At 38.8% G+C, this 26,780-nt stretch overlaps 1 protein-coding gene across 1 annotated transcript in view; it reads right to left on the bottom strand.

Moving 5' to 3' along the window:
- LOC136833185 (protein 60A-like) overlaps window positions 1-26,780 on the bottom strand; it is a 113,110-nt gene that overhangs the window by 14,085 nt on the left and 72,245 nt on the right. Inside the window, 3 exon segments of the mRNA XM_067094949.1 lie at window positions 5,603-5,612; window positions 8,956-9,000; window positions 9,002-9,166. Of these exon segments, the coding sequence (XP_066951050.1) occupies window positions 5,603-5,612; window positions 8,956-9,000; window positions 9,002-9,166 (220 nt within the window).

Raw genomic sequence — 26,780 nt, 5'->3', positions numbered from 1 at the left:
AGAAGTAATAGATCGTGCAAATTTAGTAAAAACCGACATTACGCACTGCTGTAAAAGGAGAGATATAGGTAAATAAGAGAGAGAGAGAGAGAGAGAGAGAGAGAGAGAGAGAGAGAGAGAGAGAGAGAGAGAGAGAGAGAGGCTAGAAACTGACACGAAACACTTCAACTGATTTTGATTCAATTTGAGTATCAACATCAATATGGATCAGGCTCAGGTATCAACTCTATCTAAAGTATATCTTGTACCCCAACCACTTGCGCATTGAGCAATTAAGGATTGGGAAAAGCACTTTCTCATAGCTGAGCCCGTAACGTCATTGCTTACGTCACGAGAACTTAAGTTGTCACCTTATGCCCTCTCGTGCTTGTAAACTGAATTTGTCTGTATTGGCTGTGGTTTCGCTTTGTAATTTAATTTTGTTGGTGTTAGAGACTATAACCCACACGCACTCACATATATTTTGATCCTATCTCGGATCTGAAGTTATGTAGAAGGCCTGTCTAAAATTATTTAGAAATCCAGAAGTTAAAGAGATCATTGTACCCTTGAACAAGTTTTTTACATTATATATATGTATATATACATATATAGGTATATGTATATGTAAAGTATAAATATACACTTACTGTCATTTATATATATATATATATATATATATATATATATATATATATATATATATATATATATATATATATATATATATATATATATATATGTATATGTGTGTGTGTGTGTGTGTGTGTGTGTGTATGAATGAATTTTATTATATCACTGTGATTCATATACAAGTATTAAGCTACAAATGTCCTTTAATATTCATGAATTGGATATTAAAGGACATTTGTTGCGTAATGCTTTATGTATGTATGTATGTATGTGTGTATATATGTATCATGTGTGTATATATATATATGTATGTATATATATATATATATATATATATATATATATATATATATATATATCGTGTATTAATAGAAAACATATTTTTGAAGAGCAGGAAATACCATAGATGACTGGTTTTATTCGCCAATTAAGAATTATTGCCCCGGACAGGACAAGCCAAAGCCTATAAAAAGGGCGTACAAGATTAGGGGGAGGAGCCATGGCTTTTCAGGGCTGAGAACTTCGACACGTCACAGAGATTAGAAAAGATTTTTTGTTTTCTCACCCTTCATTTATTTCATTTTCCCTTCGGTCTGTACGTATCCCGGACCCGGATCCGGCCACTGCAAATTTTCCCCTTCCGTGCCTTCGCTTTTGTTTAGTTTTATCTGTTTATTTGTTTTTTTTTTTTTTGATTCTTCTATTTTTCCCGAAGGAGGGTGAACTCCGGTGGAAAAATACTGTGGGTGAAAAGATGCATTGAGGAAAAAAAAGGAGTTGGGGGGTAAACTCGGAAATCCCAGATGGAACAGGGCGGCGTGAAAAGAAACAAAACACTCTGGAAAAGACCCAATTCTTTCTGGAAAATTAGTGGCTTTTAGCGGTCACCTTGGAGTTGCCAAGCAGCATTTTCCGCTCACTTTCGCTCTACCCCTCGCTCTTCATCTTTTCTGCTTTTTTTTTCTTTTTCTGTTTTTTTCTTTTTCTGTTTTTTTTGTGCTTCTTTATACAGTTCCCGAAATAGCCTTTTTCATTTTAGATTTATTGCGGAAGGGCTGTTTCTGCGTGCTAAATATAGAGAGGGTTTTTACTCCAGTGCATTGGGAAGGGTAAGGAATTTTTTTCTTTAACTAATGAATCCTTCTTATCCTTGTTATAAATATTGTATATTACTTCTTTGCCGTCTTCTTTAGTATGTTGAGCGAGTATTTGTCATTGCAAGTCAGAGGTCATATTTTTCTGATTCCTTTAGAGTAACTACGTCTCTCTCTCTCTCACTCTCTCTCTCAATTTGGTCAAGCAAAGTTGAAGTACCTGATATTTAAGTGTTGTTGACATTCTTGAGAATGATAGACCATCGGCTCTAAATACTACTCTTTGAACCCCAGAACTGTCTTCATATATATATGTATATACAGTATGTATTTATGTGTGTGTGTGTGTGTGTGTGTTTGCGCGCGTGCAAGTAATTCAAACGAAGCCAGATTAAAGACTGTGGAAGAGGCGATTTTTTTTTTGTGTGAAACTAATGAGAGTGCAACAGGGAAGGAGTCTACCATTTTTCTTCCTTCTGGTCCCTTTGAAGTCTTTGCAAAGGAGAGAGAGAGAGAGAGAGAGAGAGAGAGAGAGAGAGAGAGAGAGAGAGAGAGAGAGAGGAACGTTTATATCTGCTGTTTTATTTAGAAAGCCAGAAAGAAAAACAAATAACAAGTGGAACAGGTATTGATCAGACGGAAGACTACTTCCTTGCTCATTTTGTCTTTCATATTAGAACAGTTTCTTTCTCACCTTATCATGTATATATATATATATATATATATATATATGTGTGTGTGTGTGTGTGTGTGTGTGTATGTATGTATGTATGTATAACGGATTCGTTTGTCGGATTGTATACGCTGTAGTCATTTGTCAGTGAAGGACAGAATGAAAAGAAAATATAAATTTCCCTATTTTTTTTTTTGGTGTGTTATTCATTTGTAAAAGATTGTACTGTAGGCAAGAGTGCGGAAATACATACTCCATTTTAAATAAAATGGAATTTAGAGGTTTGATCTCAGACACATTAAATCCCGATGACCACACACGCTCATATATATATATATATATATATATATATATATATATATATATATATATATATATATATATATATATATATATATATATATATATATGTGTGTGTGTGTGTGTGTGTGTGTGTGTGTGTATATATATGTATATAATATTTGTGTGTGTGTGTGTGTGTGTGTATGTATATATATAATTGTCATATTATTTGACGTCATCTTGCATATAAACAAAAAATATCAAGGGCGTTATGTTCTTAATTGTGAGATTAGTTAACAAAGCGCAATTTTTTCGTAGCCTTGGCTGACATACCCTTATTGTTATTGTTTCTTACAATACATGTCTATTCGACACAGATTTATCTTTAAGTATATTCTCAAAGAGCAAAAAGTTTTTGAAGGTTACATGTTAATTTGTTTTAGATACATTGAACTGGACATATTCCAGCAAAGGTTCTTGCTTTTTGGGCAGCTAATAAAGTCTTTCATCTCGCAGTTCCAGTTAGGTAATGTAAGAGAATAGACTTTATTTATTTAGTTTTCGTTTAGATATTTCGGGCGCCTGGTGACTTGGCCTCCTTCACGAATGCATCTGGTCTCGTTCGGCAAGTGTGACAAATAGCACAAAGCTATCCATGTGTGACAGTTGTACCAGTGTTTGGGCTACTGTATTGCATTAGTTTCTTTTCGTGGTATATTCCGCCTCGGATGTGTTTATAAGTATTTTGTTGGCAGCGGGTTAGAGTCTCCTTGACTTTTTTTAATGTGCTTTCGGAGACATCTCCTCTTCTTCTTCTTCTTCTTCTTCTTATTCCGTGTCATCTCTGTGTCGATTCTCCTATTCGCCATCACCTGTCGCATGTCCTTGAGACACTGGAATCTTCCTCACGAAGACTGATCACCACCGACAGCCTCTCCCGCTCTTCCGTCGAAGCCTCCAAGCTTGCCGCCATCATGGGAGGTCCTTCAGGCCGGCAGGGCGTTCCCCCGACGCCACGCCCTGCGGCTGATCCCCTTCGGCGTCTGTCCCGACAACACCTCTGGATGGGACGAGGGAGTGGCTTTTCGGATCATTTCCTTTGGCGCATCGGAGTTCTTTAGTATGGCCACACCCTGTCCATTGCCTTCATCCGCCATTACTGGCGTAGCTCTCTCTCATTTCTCTTTCCCTGTCCTCCTGCTGGGACCTGGGCCTCCCGAAGGGATCACCTTCGTTAGGCGAATTTCCAGCAGGTCGTTACAGGTTTTCATTCGTTGTGTTGGAGACAAATTCGTTCGTTTCATTGATTTCCGCATTAGTCTACCTGTCCTCTCCTCCTCCTACTGTGCCTCCTCCTCCTCCACCTCCTCACTCTCTCTTTCTCTCACTCTCCCAGGACGGCTGGCCACGCCCACTGCTCCAGCGGAGAGAAAGAGAGAGAAAGGATGAGACACTCCCGGAAGTTTCTCACATCCGAGCCTATCACCGGATCTTTTTGCGGGTGTTTTCGCCGTTTCTTGCTGTTGGGCCCTTAGGGAACGACTCCGAATGCCACGAATAACTCCCTTCTCTCCTGCAGGATGCGAATCGAGAGCTGACTTCGGATGGGGAACATCTCGCCCTCACTTTCACCGCGGCCACACCCACCAGCCCACGGCGACTCCGCCTTCGAAAATGTCCATCGAATTCGTCTTATCTTGATTGTCTTTCTTTTCTGTGACGTCATTTATCTGCTTCTTAGGTTTCCAGGACACGATGAGCATCGACGGTTTCGGTCTGAGGTTAACATCCGTTCGGTGTAGTAAGACGCGGGCCACACCCTTTGGCTACCTCTGGCACCACGCTAATGAATCTCCCGCATTAACAGTCAATCAAAAACGCTCTAAAAATGGTGCCCATAATGCCGGTTCTGCCGGAATCTTGTGGATTATTGTTTTATTCACCTTTTCGCATAATTTCCGATGAGCTGCCTCCTTTGCCGACAGGTGTGCTCTCACCTGGTTTTCATGTCGCCGTTCTTGTTTCGCGAGAGATCGTGGGTTTCGGCCATTTCTTTCTGTATCTGCTTACCCTGTTTTTTCCGCTTCAGAAATGTACTCACGTCATGCTGTAGATCGTAGTTTTTTTTTTTTTAAGTGTTGGTAAATGTCTGCAGCCAATGTCACCGAAGATAAGTCTCCACTCAAAGCTGCAATTTAAGTGCAACGGGCAGCGAAAAGCAAGATAGCAGCTTCTATATGAGAGAGAGAGAGAGAGAGAGAGAGAGAGAGAGAGAGAGAGAGAGAGAGAGAGAAAATGAGTGTACAGGTTTAGTATTATTTTAGATGTAGCAATGGATTTTCTCACGAGTTCCCAGCATCACATCTTCTTTGTCGAATGATTTCTCTCATATGATTGGGTTGGTGGTTTTTCTCTCTCGTCTCTCAGTATCAAGATTTAATGACTCATATTACTAATGGTGATTTACCCGTCAACTGTGTGTGTATGTGTGTGTTTGTGTGTTTGTGCATACGCGCTTCGGTGCCTGATTTTATCACTATAAAGTCGTTGAACAAGGCTACCGAGTCATTTCTGGACTGCCATAGGATTCATCCAAGGAATTTTTTTGAGTGAGAAGCGAAAACTAGAGCAAGTCGAAGTTAGAGAAGTTGGACAGTTGGGAGCAACAAAACCAATGGAACATATGAAAAGAATATATATATATATATATATATATATATATATATATATTATGTATGTGTATATGTGTGTATATAGGCTATATATTTATATACATATATTTTATATATATACATAGATGTATATATGTGTATGTATATCTATGTGTATATATATTATAAGAGAGAGAGAGAGAGAGAGAGAGAGAGAGAGAGAGAGAGAGAGAGAGAGAGAGAGAGAGACGATTCCGTATATCTTTGCCATAATCAGTAAAGCTTTTAACGATGATCTATCTGGACGAGAATGGAAGAAAAAAACCTTATTGTGATTTAAATACTACTCTTAAACAAATAGAAAATAAATTAAAAAAAGAAAAAAAGTAGCTGCTAACATATATGTAGAGAATCTTTGATGATTTTGCTTATAAATTAACGTCTCATTATCTCTCATTATGTAAGAAAAGAAAAATAAAATAAGTGAGTTGGCAAGGGTTAAGAAGCAGCTGGACAACTTTGGTAGGAAAAAAGAGAGACAAAAAAACTGCAGGGAAATAAATGATCTCATAAAGAATTCACAGGGAAGAGAGAGAGAGAGAGAGAGAGAGAGAGAGAGAGAGAGAGAGAGAGAGAGAGAGAGAGAGAGAGAGGTGGGGTGGGCGTGGAGTGGGAGAAATTTAGCGTAACATGTAAGAACATAAAAGTACGTTTGTTTTTTCGTCAAATTCCCAGATCAAGTGAAATTGAGCCTCGTGGTGACATCTGGTATCGTTGTAGCGGTGGGATTTCCCGGTATCCGGAATGATTTTTTTTTCTTGACTTTTTTTTTTTTGCCTTGTTCCCTTGTTAATGACTTCTACCCCATTCTGTCCATTCAACAATTCCAGCGTGTAGTAGTGCTCTGTCATTTTCATTTCCACTCAGTTGGTTATTCGACAATGGTTTTTTTTTTTTCCTTTCTAACTGTAATGACTTGGATCTGTGTCCTTAAAGTGGGTTTTTTGGATTATGAGTTTTGCAACTGAAAGTGTTGATGATATTGTGATTACAGTGTTTTTTTTTTCGGAAAAAAGAGAGTAAGTGCTTCTTTGGATCAACAGTGAGAGAGAGAGAGAGAGAGAGAGAGAGAGAGAGAGAGAGAGAGAGAGAGAGTTTTCCTGGCAGCGCCGGGTTGGTCAGCTAGAAAAATATATATGTGTGTGTGTATAATGTATACCATATATATATATATATATATATATATATATATGTATATATATGTGCATATATGTATATATATACAGTGTATACACACATACAGTATATATATATATATTATATATATATATATATATATATATATATATATATATATATATATATATATATATATATATATATATATATATATATATATATATATATATATATATATATATATACACACTACATTTTCGTGTTCGTAACTACCTGCAAGCCCCACTAACAGACACTCAGAAACACTTGCTCTACATACCTCTGCTAATTCACAATAGACCTTCGAGTAATTAACCTTCTACAACCTGTAAACCCCAATTGCTTCAGGGGGTTTCGGAGAACCTCCTTAATTTTTATCTTCCCAACCAAGGGCAGTTTATAAGATCCTTCCGTGAGAAGTAATTTCATATGCAAGTCGCTTATTTTGTAGTTCAGGGCGTGCTTTCTGTTATTATTATTATTATTATTATTATTATTATTATTATTATTATTATTATTATTATTATTATTATTATTATTATTATTTTGTCGCTTGTTTTGTAGATCTGGGCGTGTTTTCTGTTATTATTATTATTATTGTTTATACGCATGCATAAAGGTATAGAGTGTGCTTTATAAGAGAGCGATTGTATACACGTGAGAGAGAGAGAGAGAGAGAGAGAGAGAGAGAGAGAGAGAGAGAGAGAGAGAGCATGAAGACTTAGTCACGATGGAGTGAGACTATAACAGTGTTTTTTCTACCGATAATCATCCCTTATTTGCATCCTGGTCGGAACACGCACCGCGTACTACAGACGTCTTGTATGTGTCATATTCTTTGTTACATACACGCACATACAAACATACCTATATATATACCATACATACTCACACATATATATGTGTATATATATATTTATATATATATAGTTGCGAGAAATCTCCTTGCTTTTTTGTAATCCTTGTATTTATTGGTTTAGAGACCGAGACGGGCAAGTCTCCTGAAAACAAACCAGGGACCGTGAAAAAACTGTGTTAACTGATTTGGAAAAAAAATTGAAGGACGTAAAAAAATACTCATATCCTGGAAGGAAATTTCTTATATATTTTCAGTGATATACTTTTAACTTTTCAACGAAATCATTGTAATGTTTGGTTAATAAACACAGAGCTAAATGGGCATTCAAAAGAGAGTTGCTTATTAAACGTAACATACGCATAAAAAGCTATATGTGGTGAACATACGCATAAAAAGCTATACCTGGGGAACATGCTCATTGCAACCTGTTGCAACCTCGAAATCTTTTTACGGTACTTTTAAAAGTTAATCGCGGCGAGTAATTCCCTAAGATTTTTTACCCCAACACTCGAACACACTCACACACACACACACACACACACCGTTTCTCTTTCTCCGCGGGTGAGCCCAAAGTTATTAATGGCGTAACTTTAATGTGTGACCAGTAATCATTACTGCACTTTCATAATTTGCCATTGTGTGTACTCTTTTGTATACGAAAAGGAAATGACGTCTGTATTCGCACATGTATTTAAGAGTGATATATGACAGTCAAAATTTGGCCAGCGATTATAAAAGAAATTCCTTTTACCCCGGACTATAATCGCTTCTTCAGCTGTGGGGATATAAAGTGGGAGAGGTCGGTCGGTAAAACCCGCGAGGAAATAAAAAGATAACTGAGTACAATGTGGCGTTTTTTACCCTCGTGGTGTGAACGAGTTTCTAAAAAGAGGTTTCTGGGATGTTTACAATTTACAGAGGGAAAATCTTCATAATCGATCTGTGGCTGCCGCTGCGGAAATACTCGGAATAAAGAATTAGAGGAAATAGGGGGGTAAATACTTATAATTAATTCGTGAAGTGAAAATATAGTTGGGAAATGGGCTATGAAGCATTAACCCCTGTCTTCTGACCAGCGTGGTTGCGAATCCCTGCATAAGAAGGGAGAATTTTTCATTCTTTTTCTTTAGGATATGAAGAATTCCATAGAAAACGAACCCAAATATTAGCAAACTGAGAAGATAAAAACCACTGGATCGGAAACAGACACACACACTCAAAACACACACACACATTTATATAAGTAAATATCATAAAGAGAGTATATATATATATATATATGTATATATATATATGTATGGCTATGTATATATATATATATATGTATATATACTATATATATATATATATATATATATATATATATATATATATAAATGTAAATATCATAAGAGAGTATATATATATATATATATATATATATATATATATATATATATATAATATATATATATATATATATATATATATATATATATAGATATATAGAAAGAGAGAGAGAGAGAGAGAGAGAGAGAGAGAGAGAGAGAGAGAAGGCGAGACTCACGTTTTCTGGAGTGCTGAGACGCCCGTGCTGTAGAACCTGTAATCGGAGAGCGAGGGCATTGCTGATGCCCTGATCCTCGCCCAGCTCCCGGCGAAGGTCTCTCTCCTCCTCGTCGTCTTCCTCCTCGTCCAGCTCCCGAAGGTAGGAGTCCGAGATGCGCGCCTCCTCCTCCTGCACGAGTCGGATGTACTCGCTGTAGGCCAAGTCGTACTCCTCCTTGGTGAAGTTCGCCTGCGGGACGGGAGAGAGAGAGGGAGAGGGTTGATTGTTTTGTGTCGTCCACTGTCGGTGCAATTTTGACGGAGAAATGAAAAAGGGAGAGATGGTAAAGACAGTGAATTAGGCTAAAATGAGAGACACTCGAAATCATAGGCATGAAAAGGGAGTCGTTACGAGAGAGAGAGAGAGAGAGAGAGAGAGAGAGAGAGAGAGAGAGAGAGATAAAAGCAGTTCCATTATGTTAAAAATGAACAGATCTCAGGATTTTGAGAGAGAGAGAGAGAGAGAGAGAGAGAGAGAGAGAGAGATAAAAGCAGTTCCATTATGTTAAAAACGAACAGATCTCAGGATGTTGAGAGAGAGAGAGAGATAAAAGCAGTTCCATTATGTTAAAAATGAACAGAATTCAGGATGCTGAGAGAGAGAGAGAGAGATTTACGAGCGCTTTTGAGAGGCTGTTACCATGGCAACGGCCCCTTTGAACGATAAACAAATACAAGATAATTTTTTATTGTAACTTCGATGCTATAGATCCGTATCGCTTTTATCATTATCATTGGTGATTGCGTTGCATATGCCGGTTTCTATATGGAAGTAAAGTTTTGTACACGTAGATGAAGTTGCTTTAAGATATACTTTTTTAATTTAATAATTTTCTGTGTAAATGTTCTTGCTTGCGGGGGTACATGAAAAAAATACGATTATGATTGACACCTCAAACAAAAAGTTACAAGGAATGACCAGAAATGAAATAAAATATATTGAAATAAAAAGACTGTTGGAAATGAATCTCAGTCAAAAGAAATTTGTAAGTGTTTTCGATACAGTTTATTAACAGATGTGTGTGTGAGTGTGTGTGTGTGTGTGTGTTTGAGAGAGAGAGAGAGAGAGAGAGAGAGAGAGAGAGAGAGAGAGAGAGAGAGAGAAAACTTGCATTTAAAAATATACTTATCGTAATAGTGTGGCCTCAAGCAAAAAGGATTTGTAAACAAAAGAAGTAAACTGTGAAAAACGTATAAAAGGAGAAAGGAAAGCAAATAGAATAAGCAAAACAGAAGGGGGGAAAATGATGAAATGGTAGCAAAGAATGACCTAAATCAAAGAGGAAAAATAAGCTGAAAAATAGCAGAACATGGAAACGGTTCTAGGGTCCGCGGAATGGAAAGGGATAGAGAAAAGGGAATAAAGGAAAGGAGAAAACTAGATGAGAGAGAGAGAAAGAGAGAGAGAGAAAGAGAGAGAGAGAGAGAGAGACATAGGTAAGGAAGAAGGAAGAGAGGAATGAATAGGAGCAGGATCGAAAGAGAAGAGGAAGGAGTTCAAAGCTTCTCCTTGATAATGGCTTCAATCGACTGAGAAAATGCGGAGAAGGATTGAAAGTCCGGACAGATTTCTCTTACGACAGCGGAATCTTTCCGCTATCAGAATCCTTATGCCCTGATAATCAGGTTTGGGATTTTTTTCATGCTATTATCTCTCTCTCTCTCTCTCTCTCTCTCTCTCTCTCTCTCTCTCTCTCTCTCTCTCTCTCTATTGTTTTGCCATACTGTTATTAAACTTGTTGACTTCATTTCTGCAACACTGGGATTATACTTTGCCATTCTTCTATCTCTCTCTCTCTCTCTCTCTCTCTCTCTCTCTCTCTCTCTCTCTCTCTCTCTCTCTCTCTCTCTCTCTCTCTTCCCAGCTGCTGTTTATCTTTCCACATGAGGGTGAAATAAACCAGTAAATTGAGAAAAAGAAGATAACCGCGCTCTGTTCAGAGAGATAATAGTGTACACACACAAACTTACCGAGCGTTAATTCAGTTATACTCGTATATCTTTCCATGTAGAGGTGTTATCAAAAACCCATCTGACTTTTAACAACAATAGCTATACGATGTTCAATCTCTCTCTCTCTCTCTCTCTCTCTCTCTCTCTCTCTCTCTCTCTCTCTCTCTCTCTGTCGTGTTTATCTGCAGCACAAAAACGTCAATAACGTGTTCAACGGCGAAAAGCGAAAGAATTTCATAGCCCCGTTATCAAAGTTTCGCAGCAGCAAAAGTCCATTTGAAATTGCTGCCAATAAACTGCTCATTTCTTTTCTCCCTTTTAGTGGGACACGATATATAGTAATAGAATTAAGGAGAAAAAAAAGATAAGACAAAATATTATAGGCAAAGGTACTGTATATTGGATGCTTCATCATAAAAGTAATGCAAGAGATAGAAATTTCCCCGTAGGGGGGTAGCGCCGTTCGCGCACCTCACGTGGTGCATTGTAGGCATTACTTAAGGTTCTTTGCAGCGTCCCTACGGCCCCTACGTGCTACCTTTCATTCTTTTTACTGTACCTCTGTTCATAGTCTCTTTTATTTTACTTTCCACCCTCTCCCAATAATTGTTTCACAGTGCAACTGCGAGGCCTTCCTCCTGTTACACCTTTCAAACCTTTTTACTCTTAGCTTCCCTTTCAGCGCTGAATAACCTCAAAGGTTCCAACGCTTGGCCTTTGGCCTAAATTTTGTAGGCTATTCCATTCCAAGAGACAGGGATTTTATTTTGTGTTCGCGTATAACGATAGTTTACGTAAGGCGCACTGCTCATTAGCGGAATGGACTGAATAAACATCAGGGCTGAATTTTAATCCCTGTAACCATTGCTTCAACCCAGCCAGACATCTTCGTGGGAAAGAGACGACGTTGGCTGCGGTTGCCCCCGGAAGTAAATTTACCCTCCTACCCCTTACCCCTATATCCCACCGAAAGGGCGCAATAGACCGATAGATTGAATAAAAGATGGAAGATAACCGCCCGTGTTCGGACTTCGCGTTAGTCGCTTTGGCAAATTATTGATTGTAGTGACAGAGGCAAACTGGGTCTTTGAAGAGAGAGAGAGAGAGAGAGAGAGAGAGAGAGAGAGAGAGAGAGAATTACTTATTCTTGTTAAATTTATGGGTTTAGGGTACAGGGTTATTTGTACGTGTAAATATACCGTATGTAGGCTATGTGCACAGTTATTATACGGGACTTGGTCTTGTGTTCTCTGAATTTTGAATTTTTTCAATTTAGTTTCATAAAATAATAAATATCTTTCTGTAAAGTGTAAAGTGTATATATATATATATATATACATATGTATATATATATATATATATATATATATATATATATATATATATATATATATATACTTTAAACGGCTGGAAGACGTTTCCTATTAATTCTTATTAGAAGTGCATTTTGTGCTCTTGATAACTGAATTCGAATGAATATAAATCAGGCATTGTTTACAAGATAAAAATAAAATCATATATGCACGCCATGTCCTTTGCATCTTCATTTGCTGTTTGTTAATTTTAGGAGATATAAAATTTAGAATTCGGCAGACAGAATGTCAGTGCATTCTAAGAGTCCTATGATGCAAAGCAATGTAAAATCCTTCGTGTCCTGGAAGCTATTTCGACTTTCATTTTCTACTTATGTTCCGGCCACGTTCCTCGTAAGAGTGACTTTTGTTCACTTAGATGGGATTTTTTCTTTTACGTGTTGTAGAAAAACTTCATATCATGGAGCCAGACTAAGTTCTGTTTGAGTTTAGCCGAAGGCGTTTTAATGAGTGGGTGGTGCATTTCACTTGGAGGCCATATTTATGTGTATGGTGAAACTGCGTCAGTGTCACAGAAGCTACAGCGACTAAAGTCTGCTTTATTTTTGTTTATAAGCCTCGTAACAAGTATTTTCAATTATGGAAACAAGGATTAAAATGCCCCTTATCTTTCCATGCACGATTCGTAATGAAAATGGACGTATAAATTCTCTCTCTCTCTCTCTCTCTCTCTCTCTCGAAGCCGGCGGTATGTAGCTAGGTTTAAGACCTGGGTCAACTTTTTATGCGAGATTTCATTGAGTGCCAATTGAAAGTAAAAAGAGATCTAGCTGGACTGAAGAAAAGGCACCCGTAATGCACGTACTGTTTCTGTCGGTTATTCCGTAATCCGTAATTATTCCGTAGTCCGTAATTATTGTTGGTTAGCTACGAGAGTCTACGCCAAGAGTGGAAGTTTAGTCTATTTCTTGGAATGGATGAAGTAAAGGAAGTTCGGTCTAGTTGTGGAATGGATAAGTAAAGAGAGGTCGGTCTACCTCGCTATGTGGATGAGGTAGGCAGTCCAGTCTGCTTCGATGACTGATGAAAGGAAGTTCTGCCTACCTCGCGGAATGGGTAGAGTAAAGGAAGTTCAAGTTACAAGGATTGGAAGAAGTAAAGGAAGTTCATGGAATGGATGATTGATGAAAGGAAGTTCTGTCTACCTCGCGGAATGGGTAGAGTAAAGGAAGTTCAAGTTACAAGGATTGGAAGAAGTAAAGGAAGTTCATGGAATGGATGATTGATGAAAGGAAGTTCTGTCTACCTCGCGGAATGGGTAAAGTGAAGGAAGGTCAGATTAAGTGGACTAGAAGAAATAAAGGAAATTTAGCTTTGAAGGGAAGTGAAGGAAGATTTGTCTACTTGTGTTAAAAGGAGTAAGTAAAGGAACTTCGGACTACATTGGTTAGAGGAAATAGAGGAAGTTTATTCATCCTGGATTGAAAAAAACGAGAGATATTTACGATGAATGAAAGAGTGAAAACAGTTTTGTCTGAGCGAAGGAAGTTTAATGTAAGTGGGGTGAAAGAAGTGAAGGAAGTTGCCCTTGTGAAATGAAAGAAGGAAAAAATTAAATCTCTTTGTACAAGTAACTGGGTAGATCTCTACTGGGCGGCTTCGTGTAACAATTATGTCAAAATATACAAAGGCATCTGAAACTAACACGAGAGAGAGAGAGAGAGAGAGAGAGAGAGAGAGAGAGAGAGAGAGAGAGAGAGTTTAATAAGCGTGCGCTCATATGAAAGAATTCTAATTTAACGGCAGGTCATATATTCATCATAATATTCCGTAAGATGTACATATTCATTAGCTTCAGAGTGACCTTTAAATGTACTGTAGTATCCAGTCAGTGGGTTACCCATCACCTCAAGAAGGACATCTGTAATGACGTAACTCCAAAATCTTACTCGATATCCGGGATGTTACCGAACTACAGCTTGGAAATCCCTGGCAAATTACGCCTAAAAAAGAGCAGCAGAAGAAGAAGAAGAAGGCGAAGAAAAACAGAGCTGTGTTGCAGGGTCGCAAAGAAGGGTGGGGTGCGCGGATGTTGGTGGGGTTGTTGGTGGGAGGAGAGGAAGGAGAAGGAGAGGTGGGGTAGGAGGTTAGTGGCGGTGCGAATTCAGGTTTAAAACGTGCTCCGCTAAGCGCCAATACCGCCCATCTACTTCTAGAATTTATGGTAAAACCTGCTGTCAAGTAGCCAGAAAACCCAAGCCTTAGGCCAAGTCGAAACCTTCAGTTCTTCCCATGTCTACTTTTTTTTTAATTTTATTTTTGTCTGCGTCGCCCACCTACGACATTTTTTTTTTTTTTTTGCTGTTTCGTACCTACTAACCTCCTATGATGATGCTTACTTGCTGTTGATAGTGGGCGAGGCATATTTTCTACTCTTACGAGGAGATTAAAAAGTAGCTGTTTCCCACTGTGTAGAAGAAACAGTTCCTTATAAATCGTAATGAGCTTAGCCTTACAAGGACATCCTTGCCGGAGTAGGTCAAAACGAGAGAGAGAGAGAGAGAGAGAGAGAGAGAGAGAGAGAGAGAGAGAGAGAGATCATTCTGGAGCAGCGATGAGCAGGTGATACTCAGTAGGTAAGTAGCGCATTTGTATTGTTTATGCCCCCTCCCAGCCGGCCCCTCCCCCTTGTTTTTGCGTACGGTGAAAGAATGGTGCAAAAATAAAGAAAAGGAAGGAAGAAGAGGAAGGAAGTAAAATATGACAATACTATTCGAGGAATTTGACAAAAGGGCCTCTTGAGTGTGCGCCTCCTTTTTGTTGTCGCATCTAGGCTTCATCGCTTGAACTCTTATCGAATGATAAGTTCAGGCGCACTTGTGATTTGTAGAGAGCATTTCCCTTTGAATGCTCTCTCTCTCTCTCTCTCTCTCTCTCTCTCTCTCTCTCTCTCTCTCTCTCTGGTTTTGCCTTGCTGAAATCAATGAAGACTCTCTATTCGGTGGGCCTTCTGTCAACGCACCTTTTCCACCGGGGCTGTAAGTGATGGGCCAGGTCGTTAGACCTGAATTGCCTTGTTTAATGTGGCGTGCGTAGCAATTACTTCCTTTCCGGCAGTGTGTTACGTAAAATGTGTGCCAGTGGTGGGAAGGCCAAGAGCAGGTATGGCGAGAGCGCCAGGCTGAAAGAGGAGGAATATTAATATTTCAGTGCTTCTGGAAAGGGGGAAATGTTGATTCTTTTCAGCCTTCACATTTCAGTTTAAGCCTCTCTCAGACTCGGGAGACTCTCGAGGACCAACTATTTCCCGTTTTCAGGGAATGATTTCAAGCCGTTTTCATTTCTCAACATCCGAATGGATCGTGTTTTTTCTTCCTGTTTTTGAAGTGGCCCTTTTTTTTATCTGCTTAAAATATCCTTCCATTTATATACCCATATAATCAGAGATTTGACTGGATTTCATTTCACAACGGAAGAAGTCGGAATTTAGTTATGACATGTTTTTGAATCTTATTGTATAGGGGCATATTACACTGATTCGATAAATTCCATATGGCACTCCATGTCTTCACATTAACTTTATTGATTTTTGGACTTTTGAGTAATAAACAATCTCAAAACTTGACTTGTTTCATTGATTGAATTTTTTGTCGGTATAGCTTCCTGTATGAATTATGGTATATTTCGAATTGTACATCAGTGTACCACTTGGTGTGCGTCCTCTCTCTCTCTCTCTCTCTCTCTCTCTCTCTCTCTCTCTCTCTCTCTCTCTCTCTCTCTCTCAATGCTGAATAACATAAAGCACCTTATGTCTGTCCAGTTATGGATGCCATTTTCCTAGTAGTCATGAAATCCCTGAATACAATAAATGCATCGACGATCTTCTTACGCGTTTGTACTCTAGAGTTACGGCCGCTCGTGTGACAGTATCTACGATTCACACCTTGCAGAAGAAAAAGGACTTCCTTTGTATCTTGCTCTGTATGGGGCAGATGGGAAGGGGAACAAGGAAGAAACATTTGATGGGCTTCTCAGGAGGAGCAAGAGGGTCCAGCGAAGGTAGGAGGTCACTGAATGGATGTTATCTTGGAGCTAACGCCTTCGGGGCCCTGATTCAGGAGTCAGTTGCTTGTTAATGCGAGGCAAGTTTTATAGTCAACTGCAAGTCTCTCTCTCTCTCTCTCTCTCTCTCTCTCTCTCTCTCTCTCTCTCTCTCTTCAGTGCAATGCCAGACTGCTGGATTCTTTAAGAACATTCGGTATGCATCACTTTCCTGTACGATTTCTGAAGGAAACTACATGGGAACTGGCCCAGGTACTTTTTTTGCTCCTAATTCAATGTGCTTGTACCTGACCTTCTTGGAACTATTCACTAGTCCAACAGGCTTCAGAGATAGGTAATTGCCTCGGAATTCAAACTGTGTCCTATTAGACGTCTCATATTGTTATAAAAAAAGAAAAACTTGAATTGCTCTCACTTTCTCCAACTGTTTTTTTTTTTATCCAGCTGTCGTCTTTCAGGCTACCAGTATGGCTTCCAACAGGCATGATGTCTTGGCTACTTTTTTTTTTTTTTTTTAAATTCTAGAAGATTGTTCATCTTATCTGCGTTTAGGCTCGCGGCAGACAATGCCATAAAGTTACGTCGGCTCAGCTTGAGTTTTTTTGCCGGTCTCCTGTTTTCTGTGAAACCATTTTCTGTAATTGTTTGTTATATATGCTGGTCCCTTCATTTCTTCAGTTTTCCTCTGAGTTCTGGTTTATCATTGGTTCTTTACCTCCTTTTCCTCCATTATCCCAGCCTTAACTCCTTCCCTCTTCGTATACGGACAGGGATAGGAAACTGAAATGAACTTTTATCGCTGGGCAAAATTTTGGATCTTTTTCTCCTCTTGCTCTCTCTTTCGGTACACGGATATCGTTTGATGAGGGTGACACCAAAGTACTCATTCATTATTTGCATTTCCCACAATGCCCCAGTTAATCTTTAGTCAATACGTAATTCGAATTATAAGCTATTTTCTAACCCGTAACATTATTCATATTGTCACTTCTACTTCTAGATATTTGGAGGTTGTGAATACTTCTCTTCCCCTTACGAATCCAAACTCGCTCTACAAGTTTTTCTGAAGTACATTTTTTTGCCATTGTTACGTTATTGAAAGGCATTCTGTCTATTCAGCGATACTAACCTCACCTTTAATTTGGAGTTTTTATCAATAGGGCATACGCTGTCATCATTTTCTGTTTTCTGTTGCACAACACATGCCAAGACACTTACTGGAAAAGTCTGTCATTTCTGAGGAGGGCAGTCCAGTAAATATTTTTTTTTACCCTGCTTCCAAACTGTGAATTTTCTCCTTTCCTTTTCATTTTGCCTTTCTTTCATTCCTCCTCCAAAATGTGGCGTTGTCTTTTTTTCCCCCACGTTTCCTTCAAATTGTGCAGTGATTTTTTTTTTTTATCCATTCCGCCTCCCAATTGTGGCATTGTGTGTCTTCCATTCCACTTCCAAATGATGAGATTCCCTGGCCACCGCCGTTGTTTCCCCTGATCCCTGTAACCCTGTTCTTTCAAGAGATGGGCCTCTTACTTACTTACTTCCGGGTTAGACGCTACTCTCTTCTACGTATGTATTTCAATTGCTGAAAGGGATGACGCTATCGACAAAGTCGCTGACTCAGCTGAAATAGCTTAAATATCACGGTGAAATATATATATATATATATATATATATATATATATATATATATATATATATATTATATACATACACATATATACATACCTCTGGCCTCGTTTTGTGTTTTTCTCTTTTTTCAGTTAAACCTTTGATTTATTTTTCCGTTAAACAGCATTGAAATTTCAACGGTCGACAGTTCTCGAGATCCAGAGTTTGGGGACGCATCCTGCCGTCAATTCCCCCCGCCCCCCCACAATATCAATCGATGTCCCCGTCTTATCTATTCTTCAGTCGATGTCCCCACATTATCTTGTTTTTCAGTCGATGTCCCCGTGTTTTATTCTCTAATCTGTATCCCCATCTTATCTATCCTCCAATCGATCTTATCTTTTCTTCAGTCAGTGTCCCCATCTTATCTGTTCTTCAGTCGATGTCCCCATCTTTTTTATTTCTTCAATCGATGTCACTATCTTATCTATTCTTCAGTCGATGTCCCCATCTTATCTATTCTTCAATCGTTCTCCCCATCTTATCAGTTCTTTAGTTGGTGTCCCCATCTTATCAATTCTTTAATCGGTGTCCCCATCTTTTTAATTCTTAAATAGATGTCCCCATCTTATCTATTCTCCAGTCGGTGTCCCCATCTTATCTATTCTTTAATCAATGCCCCCATTTTTTTTAATCTTCACCTCCCCATCTTATTTATTCTCCAACCGATGTCCCCATCTTATCTATTCTTCGATCGATGTCCCCATCTGTTTTATTCTTCAGTCGATGTCCCCATCTTATCTATTCTTTAATCATTGGCACCATTTTTTTTAATCTTCATGTCCCCATCTCATTTATTCTCCAGTCGATGTTCCCATCTTATCTATTCTTCGATCGATGTCCCCATCTAATCTATTCATTAGTCGACGTCCCCACCTTTTTCTTAGTCTTCAGTCGATGTCCCCATCTATTTTATTCTTAATGTCCCAATCTTTATTGTGGTATTTCTTCGCAAGCTCCCCATTGAGTGAAGTGGCCGGCGGAAATATTCCTCGCTCTAGATAAACAACATGGCTGCGAAGGGCACGCTCGCCCGGGTCTCCAGCATTCTTTCTGCGGTACATTTCTGATGGGACAGTGTAAAATGGCCGTCATCTTATGCCGGGAGATTTGGGAACTTCCATTAAGAGGCCCGGAGAGAGAGAGAGAGAGAGAGAGAGAGAGAGAGAGAGAGAGAGAGAGAATTTTTATTTTACATCTGTATAGAGAGTAGAGAGAGAGAGAGAGAGAGAGAGAGAGAGAGAGAGAGAGAGAGAGAATTTTTATTTTACATCTGTGGGTATAGAAAGAGAGAAATAGAGAATGTGTAAGTCATCCTTAAGATAGAGAGAGAGAGAGAGAGAGAGAGAGAGAGAGAGAGAGAGAGAGAGAGAGATTCTTCCTTTAGGAATTATATACATTGAAAGATAGAGAGTTCTATTACGGAAATATATTCATAGAGCAAAACAGACACAGAAAGCAAAGAAATCTGCGCACTGAGAGAGAGAGAGAGAGAGAGAGAGAGAGAGAGAGAGAGAGAGAGAGAGAGAGAGAGAGAACGCCTCATATTCAACAAGAAAGGAAAGAACGAATCGCCTCTTTTCACATAAGGTGTAATTGATCATAAAATTCATAAAGCTATTCTTTTTTTTATCCTTCGTCGTCTCCCTCTTATGCTCTTTGTAGAATTTCTTTACGGATAAAAAAAAATAGTTCCTGTCCCTTCCTTTTGATTTTTATATTAGCGTCCACCGTACAGAAAATCAAAATTACTAATAATTTACTCTTTTATTTTAGATTATCATTGCTTGTGTGTAGTAGCCCTAGGAAACCGTTCAGAATGTATCTGATTTCTGAGAGGACGGTACCCCGGGATGGTAATCTTAATTATCTGCGGGATAGAACGTCATATTACATTCGCGAGGGGTGTACTGTATTTTGACCCTAATTGTTCCTCCACCGAAAGTTGCATCTTCTATAGAAAAAAGTACTGAACGGGAACATTGTCTTTGTGTCCATTTTGTCACTCGGTATTTGAACGCTGGTATTCGAATCTGTGGAGAATTTTACGAAATGTCATCGTCTGTTACAATATGGATGCGAAAACGCGTTTATGAAAATGGAAAATTAGAAGAATGTCTTCGATTGTCGAGACTCTTAATATTATTCTAGAGGACAGTGCATCTTTGGACTTGCTTCCGTGCAGATTATCCTTCTTTCGCGAGAGAGAGAGAGAGAGAGAGAGAGAGAGAGAGAGAGAGACACACACACTCATCAAACCCGTCTTCGTGTATAAAGTTCAGTTTCCAGCGTTCCCTGAAGGCAAAACCAAGGCGGACTGAAAGGATTCGGAGGTAAAGAACTGTCAGACCCATCTGATGGCGAGAAGACAGACTAACAAAACCGTTGATTTTGGTGTTCTTCAAAACAGAAAGATTAAAAAGTTTCCCTCACTCTTACAGCGTCTCAGTTTACCATGTCAGGTATGGATATCTGTCTGTCTAAACATATATATATATATATATATATATATATATATATATATATATATATATATATATATATATATATATATATATATATATACATACATACATACACACACATATATATATATATATATATACATACATACATACAGTTATACATATATATATATATATATATATATATATATATATATATATATATATATATATACTGTATATGTATATACAGTATATATACATAAATACATATACATACATACAGTATAAACACTAGGGTAGTAATGGGCTTATTCGAAAAGTGTTTTAATATTAATAACTGTTGAAGGAAATAATCCTTTTAATAAATAATAAATTGCTTGAAAGTTATCTGGGGTCGCATCTATCAGGGTCACGGGAGCTTAAGTTTGAATAAATATAACGGCTTCCAAAACAGAGGGGTCATTAAATACCGACACCAAGTGCTAGCGGACCACTTTTCATTCATTAGCATTAGAGTTAGAAGTAGTGACGTTTGTTGCTTTTTATTGTTATTGATGTTGTTTTGTTGATGATGCTGTTAATGGATTTGTTGTTGTTGCCCATGTACTTGTTGCTCCCTAGTGAGGTAGTGCACTGTAGGTATTACTTAAGGCTCTTTGCAACGTCCCCTCGGCCCCTAGCTGCAATCCCTTTCATTCCTTTTACTGTTCCTCCGTTCGTGTTTTCTTTCTTCCATCCTACTTTCTAGCTTCTAACAGTTGATTCATAGTGCAGCTGCGAGGTTATCCTTCTGTTCCACCTTTCAAACCATTTTGGTGTCAACTCCCGTTTCAGCGCTGAATGACTTCATAGATCCCAGTGCTTGACCTTTGACCTAAATTCTATATTGCATTCTGTTCTATTTATACTTTTGTCAATAAAATAACTAACTAACTAACTACTTGTTATAACCGTTTATTTTTATCACTGTGTAAAATATAGATATGAATTTCCACTTCACATCGGCTGACGAGGTTACTTCCAATATTGCCGCATGTCAAAAAATCAGTTAGGACTTGTTACTACTCAGCATTACCTGGCCGGGCTGAACGCCTTGCACCCGCGAGTTTTACCAAAGTTCCTTACAAACCAGTGATCCAGAGGTCAGAATTTAATTCGTTATTAATATGCTAATACCTATGTACTGGTTGGTCGGGAAGTCTAGTAGAGCCAAGATGGTGTTCAGCCTGCAAAGGTTACTTCTCAGGTGCTGCGTCAAGTACTTAGGTTCTCGATTTATTTTATCGGAAGCACCCCTCGTCTCTCACCCAAGAGGTCCTGGAATCGATCCAGCTGTGAGGTAGACATTTACTGTTGTCGTTGTTTGCTGCTCCCACCTTCCTAATGTTTTTTTTTGTATTTTTCTTGTTTGTCGTTGCAAATTGGTATGTTGATCATCCACCCTCCAGTCATCAAACCTACCAAATTGCAGCCCTCTAGCCTCAGTAGTTTTTTAAAATTTTATTTAAGGTTAAGGTTAGCCATAATCTTGCGTCTGGCAACGCAACAACACAGGCCACCACGGCCGGCTGAGAATTTCATGGGCCGCGGCTCAAACAGCATTACACAGAGACCACCGAAAGATAGAGCTATTTTCGGTGGCCTTGATTATACTCTGTACAGAAAACTCGATTGCGCTGAAGAAACTTCGGCGCATTTTTAACTTGTTTATCTTTGAGCTTACTGTACGTTCGAATATTAGGTCGTCCTCAAATTAACTTGGGTTTGAGGAGGGACCGTGACGGTGACGTTCTTTTTAGGGATTTTGCAATCTCAAATCTCCCTTAGAAAGACATCCTGCGCTTTGAGGTATAGAAGACGAATGAAATTTTCTCAATCAGTTCCTTCCTGGGGACCATATCATTTCATTTAACGGTTCTGCGTTCGAACTTCAAATCTCGACCAGAAATGGAACCTGCTTTTTCGGGAATAAAAAAAAAAAACTCTCGATCCTTTTCTCTATCGCCATGACTTCCACATTTTGGGGTATCGCGTTCAAAACCCAAATCTCCACCAGCAAAGGGAACCTGCCCTGCAAGGAATCAAAACAAACGAACATTTCTTAATGATCACAATTCCACAACTTTGACATTTTGGGGCTCCGCGTTCGAATGTTAAATATCCCTCTTAAAAGAGAAGCCGCTTTCAAAAAAAAAAAAAAAAAAAAAAAAAAAAAGCGAGGTAGAATAAAAAGAGAGGAAAAAAGAGAGAGAGGGGGGAAAAAAGAGAGTTCATGCAGGGTAATGGGTCGGAGGGTCATCGTTGTTCTGCAAGGTCTGAACTGGATTTCCTCCCCTCCCTTCCGGCGATACTGGAGGAGGACGGCCGAGCTTCAGCTTTAAAAGCCCTAGAGTGCTTGAGCTCACCGCAGCTGTAGCAGACTCTCGACCAAACTCGCTCGCTCGCTCGCTCGCTCGAGACTCAGGGTGCAAGAGGAAGAGGAAGAATCAGGAGGAGGAGGAGGAGGAGGAGGAGGCGGAGGAAGAGGAGGAGGAGGAGGAGGAGGAGGAGGAGGGAAGATTCATGATGCTTCCCTTTGGAAGACTAGGGAAGAGAGAGAGAGAGAGAGAGAGAGAGAGAGAGAGAGAGAGAGAGAGAGAGAGAGAGAATGCTGTCTTGGAGACTGAATATAGGGAGGAGAGAGAGAGAGAGAGAGAGAGAGAGAGAGAGAGAGAGAGAGAGAGAGAGATGCTGTCTTGGAGACTGAATATAGAATAGAGAGAGAGAGAGAGAGAGAGAGAGAGAGAGAGAAAGCGCATCGCTCTCCCCTCAAGAACATTTATCAGGAGGAATCTTTGGATTATGCAATGTGTGAGATCGTAAGAGGAAGATTATGGTGTAAATTGAATGGCGTATATATTATTCAATCGATATCGCTCTCATCCATAACTTCACCTCTCTCTCTCTCTCTCTCTCTCTCTCTCTCTCTCTCTCTCTCTCTCTGAAGACAGCCACTCTTCCCTTCCTGTCAAATTTCTCTGTTCATCCTTGGTTTGTTATAGAGACCGCGGATATTGACAGGGATTTCTGACTGGCTGTCTCTCACGAGGGCGACGCCGCAGATGAAGAGAAATTAGTCGCGAGATGGAAACAGGTTTCAAGGCAGCGCTCATTGAAAGTTGCCGGAGAAAAAGTCTCTATACTATTTTCCTCAATTTCTCTCGGTGGAAATTATTACGATGAACAAGTTATGGGTCCCGTGTTGGGGGGGCGGGGTTAGTGCCGTCAGTGCACCTCATGCGGTGCTCTGTAGGCATGTCTTAAGGTTCTTTGCAGCTGCAGCCCATTTTGTTCCTTTTATTGTACCTCCATTCATATTCTCTTTCTTCCATCTTACTTTCCACCCTCTCCTAACTATTGATTCATAGTGCAACTGCGAGGTTTTCCTCCTGTTACACCTTTCAAACCTTTTACTGTCAATTTCCGTTTCAGCGCTGAATGACCTTAGTGGTCCCAGTGCTTGGCCTTAGGCCTAAATTCTATATTCAAATCAGTTCAACAAGTTAAGGGAGAAATATGCTCGCTGTTTTCTTAATTTGGTATGGAAACTGCGAAGATAAATAAAATAAATATACCCGAGAACAAACAAATTCCTTTAAATTTCTATTTTATATTGAAGGCTGTTTGACTAGGAATGAGCAGGAGGTTTGTAAAGGATTCAATTAATGCAGATAAAGCCAGCGTTTAAAAGTGATGTGTTCTTTGCGTGAAAGCCTCTTTTTCTTTCTCTTTTTTCGAAAGGATGACTAGGGACAGTCGAAAAAGGGAAAAATGTTGCAGATGTGGAAAGTGCGTCCGAAGAGTTCTGCAGTGTTTGTCGCTAAATGCCTACTGGGAACTCGGGAATGCCGTATTGCATATTGCCTGAGATATGAGAAGGGAAGGAAAGGAATAATGGTGGATGGAGAGAGAGAGAGAGAGAGAGAGAGAGAGAGAGAGAGAGAGAGAGAGAGAGAGAGAGAGAGGAAGGGAATTCTCTCCTTTTATATGTCGCAAAAATACTTTTTCCTACATAATATTTGTGCACTTCGCATGCTTGGTTTTCTGTTTAATCTTACATAGAAATTGTTTATTATCTCATAATTTCACTGAGATCAGTGAAGAAAAGGATGCAATTCTTACCATTTTTTTTGAAGGGTTTTCAGTTTTAGAGTTTCACGTATATTCCACAATTCCTGCAGCACCTAATCATACATCCTCACAGATCCTTCTCTGTTCTGCCCAGATTCTGAGCTATTAAGAACAAGATTCTGTTGGGGAGTCAGGTTTGTTTAACCCAACAACAATTGCGTTGATCACTGAGAAGCTATCAGCACTCGAAGCCGATACCTGTACATAACAGTGCCCTAGGTAAATATTCATAGGCCATTGAAGTACTATGAATACGTTCCTGAATTGTCATTCCCAGCGATGTGCTATTTAGGTGAACCGATAATCAGATTGGCGTTATGCGCGTTTAGCTGATTCTGAGAAGCGCTTTTGAATATAGAGTCCAGTATCACTCATGTTTCCTGTACACAAAAGAAAGAAGTCTTTCCAGGCAAAGACCCTTTCAGGCACTGAGAGAGAGAGAGAGAGAGAGAGAACGTGCTCGGTAAGTATCAAGGGAACTAGAATAAATTGAAATCTCTGATTTTGCAAAGGATGTTGACAAGGTACAAGAGATGCTCTCGGGAAACCCGACCGGACTTGAAGAGCCTTGTGCCATTTCAAACGGGTAATACAGAACGGCCCCTAAACCTCTTCTATCCTTCCCTCCCGTCCCTCCCTCCCTCCCCATCACCCCCACCCCATAACACTTTTGCCACTCAAGAATTCAATTTCAAGACATTCTCTTTTCGGTTACGGACGATATTCATTTCTGCGTGTATCATGGATTCGATGGTTGGCCGAAGTGCGTCCAGTCTTCATTGTACTTGTAGGCTTTTTTCTCTTTGACTACATATGAAATTTGATTCTTATATATTTATGTCTGTGTTGTTCATGCTTTTGATTGGTTGTATTTTTACACATTAGCTTTCTTCTCTTATCCGCTCAAGATGGTCTCTTTTCGTAAAATGTGACTTAATTGAAAAAGAAGATGGCAGTATATATATATATATATATATATATTTATATATATATATATATATATATATATATATATATATATATATATATATAATATATAATATGCACATCTCTAGCTTTGGTGATTTCAGACATATATATTGTATATATTTATACACACACACATATATATATGGTCGGAATCACCAAAACACATGATGTATATACGCAGATGCGCCATGAGGAGAAATAAAGCACTGGGTATAAATCTTAACTGGTTTCATCTCTAGTTTTTCAAGACATAACTCCTGACCGGTTTCGTTTTTAGTTTTATAAAACATCTTCAAGACGTAACTGGTCAGGATTTATAACAGTGTTACATCTGTACACACACACACACATTATATATATATATATATATATATATATATATATATATATATATATATATATATATATATATATATATATATATATATATATATATATATATTATATATAAATATATTCTTTGTCTTCTTCAAGAAACAAGTATTTTCACACACTTTTGACATATGCACGTTCTGCATTCTCAGATTCGTTTAAACTTATGAAGTGGCTTCTGGAACATCTTACGCGGATATCTCACTTCTCTCTTCTTGACGATGTGGATGTGGGTCTAGGCACTGGAAGGAATTTGCACAATTCCTAATAATTCTGATAAGTTATTATTATCTGATTGTGATGTTGCATCGGTTCAGTTTCATTTTAGAGCAGCTTCCGATTGCATCATTCATGTGGCTTCTCTTTCATACCTTTAGAGCAGGGGTTCCCAACCTTTTTGTTCTTTTGTACCCCTAGGGCATTTCTATAGATTCCTGTGTACACCTAAAAATTGAGGATGAAAAAGAAAAAAAAAATGGAATTGATATTGTGATATGATTTTATTATGAAATTTATTTGTGTAGACTGCATCTTTTCAGGCCCGGTACGGGTACAGATTACAGCCGCAGCAAGTTCCATAATTATGAAAAACAAATGGTATTCACCCTACTCTTGATAATAATAAGTAAATGCTTTGCTTACTAAAATGAGGAAATTTAAAAAAAAAGACACGACATTGTGTAGTCTCAATGCAGATTACATCATGTGTTTCGCAATACTGGCTATTCTCTCAGATCCAGTGCACCCCCTGAAGAGTACAAATGTACCACTGGGGCTACATATACCCCAGGTTGGGCACCCCTGCTTTAGAGTTTAGTATCGAGGACTGTTAGTCGTAAAATACGCATCA

The sequence above is a fragment of the Macrobrachium rosenbergii genome, chromosome 51 (genome assembly GCF_040412425.1).
Source record: "Macrobrachium rosenbergii isolate ZJJX-2024 chromosome 51, ASM4041242v1, whole genome shotgun sequence".
Taxonomy (NCBI): Eukaryota; Metazoa; Arthropoda; class Malacostraca; order Decapoda; family Palaemonidae; genus Macrobrachium; species Macrobrachium rosenbergii.
The sequence above is the reverse complement of the archived record's forward strand: the minus strand, read 5'-3'. Positions and strand labels throughout refer to the sequence as shown.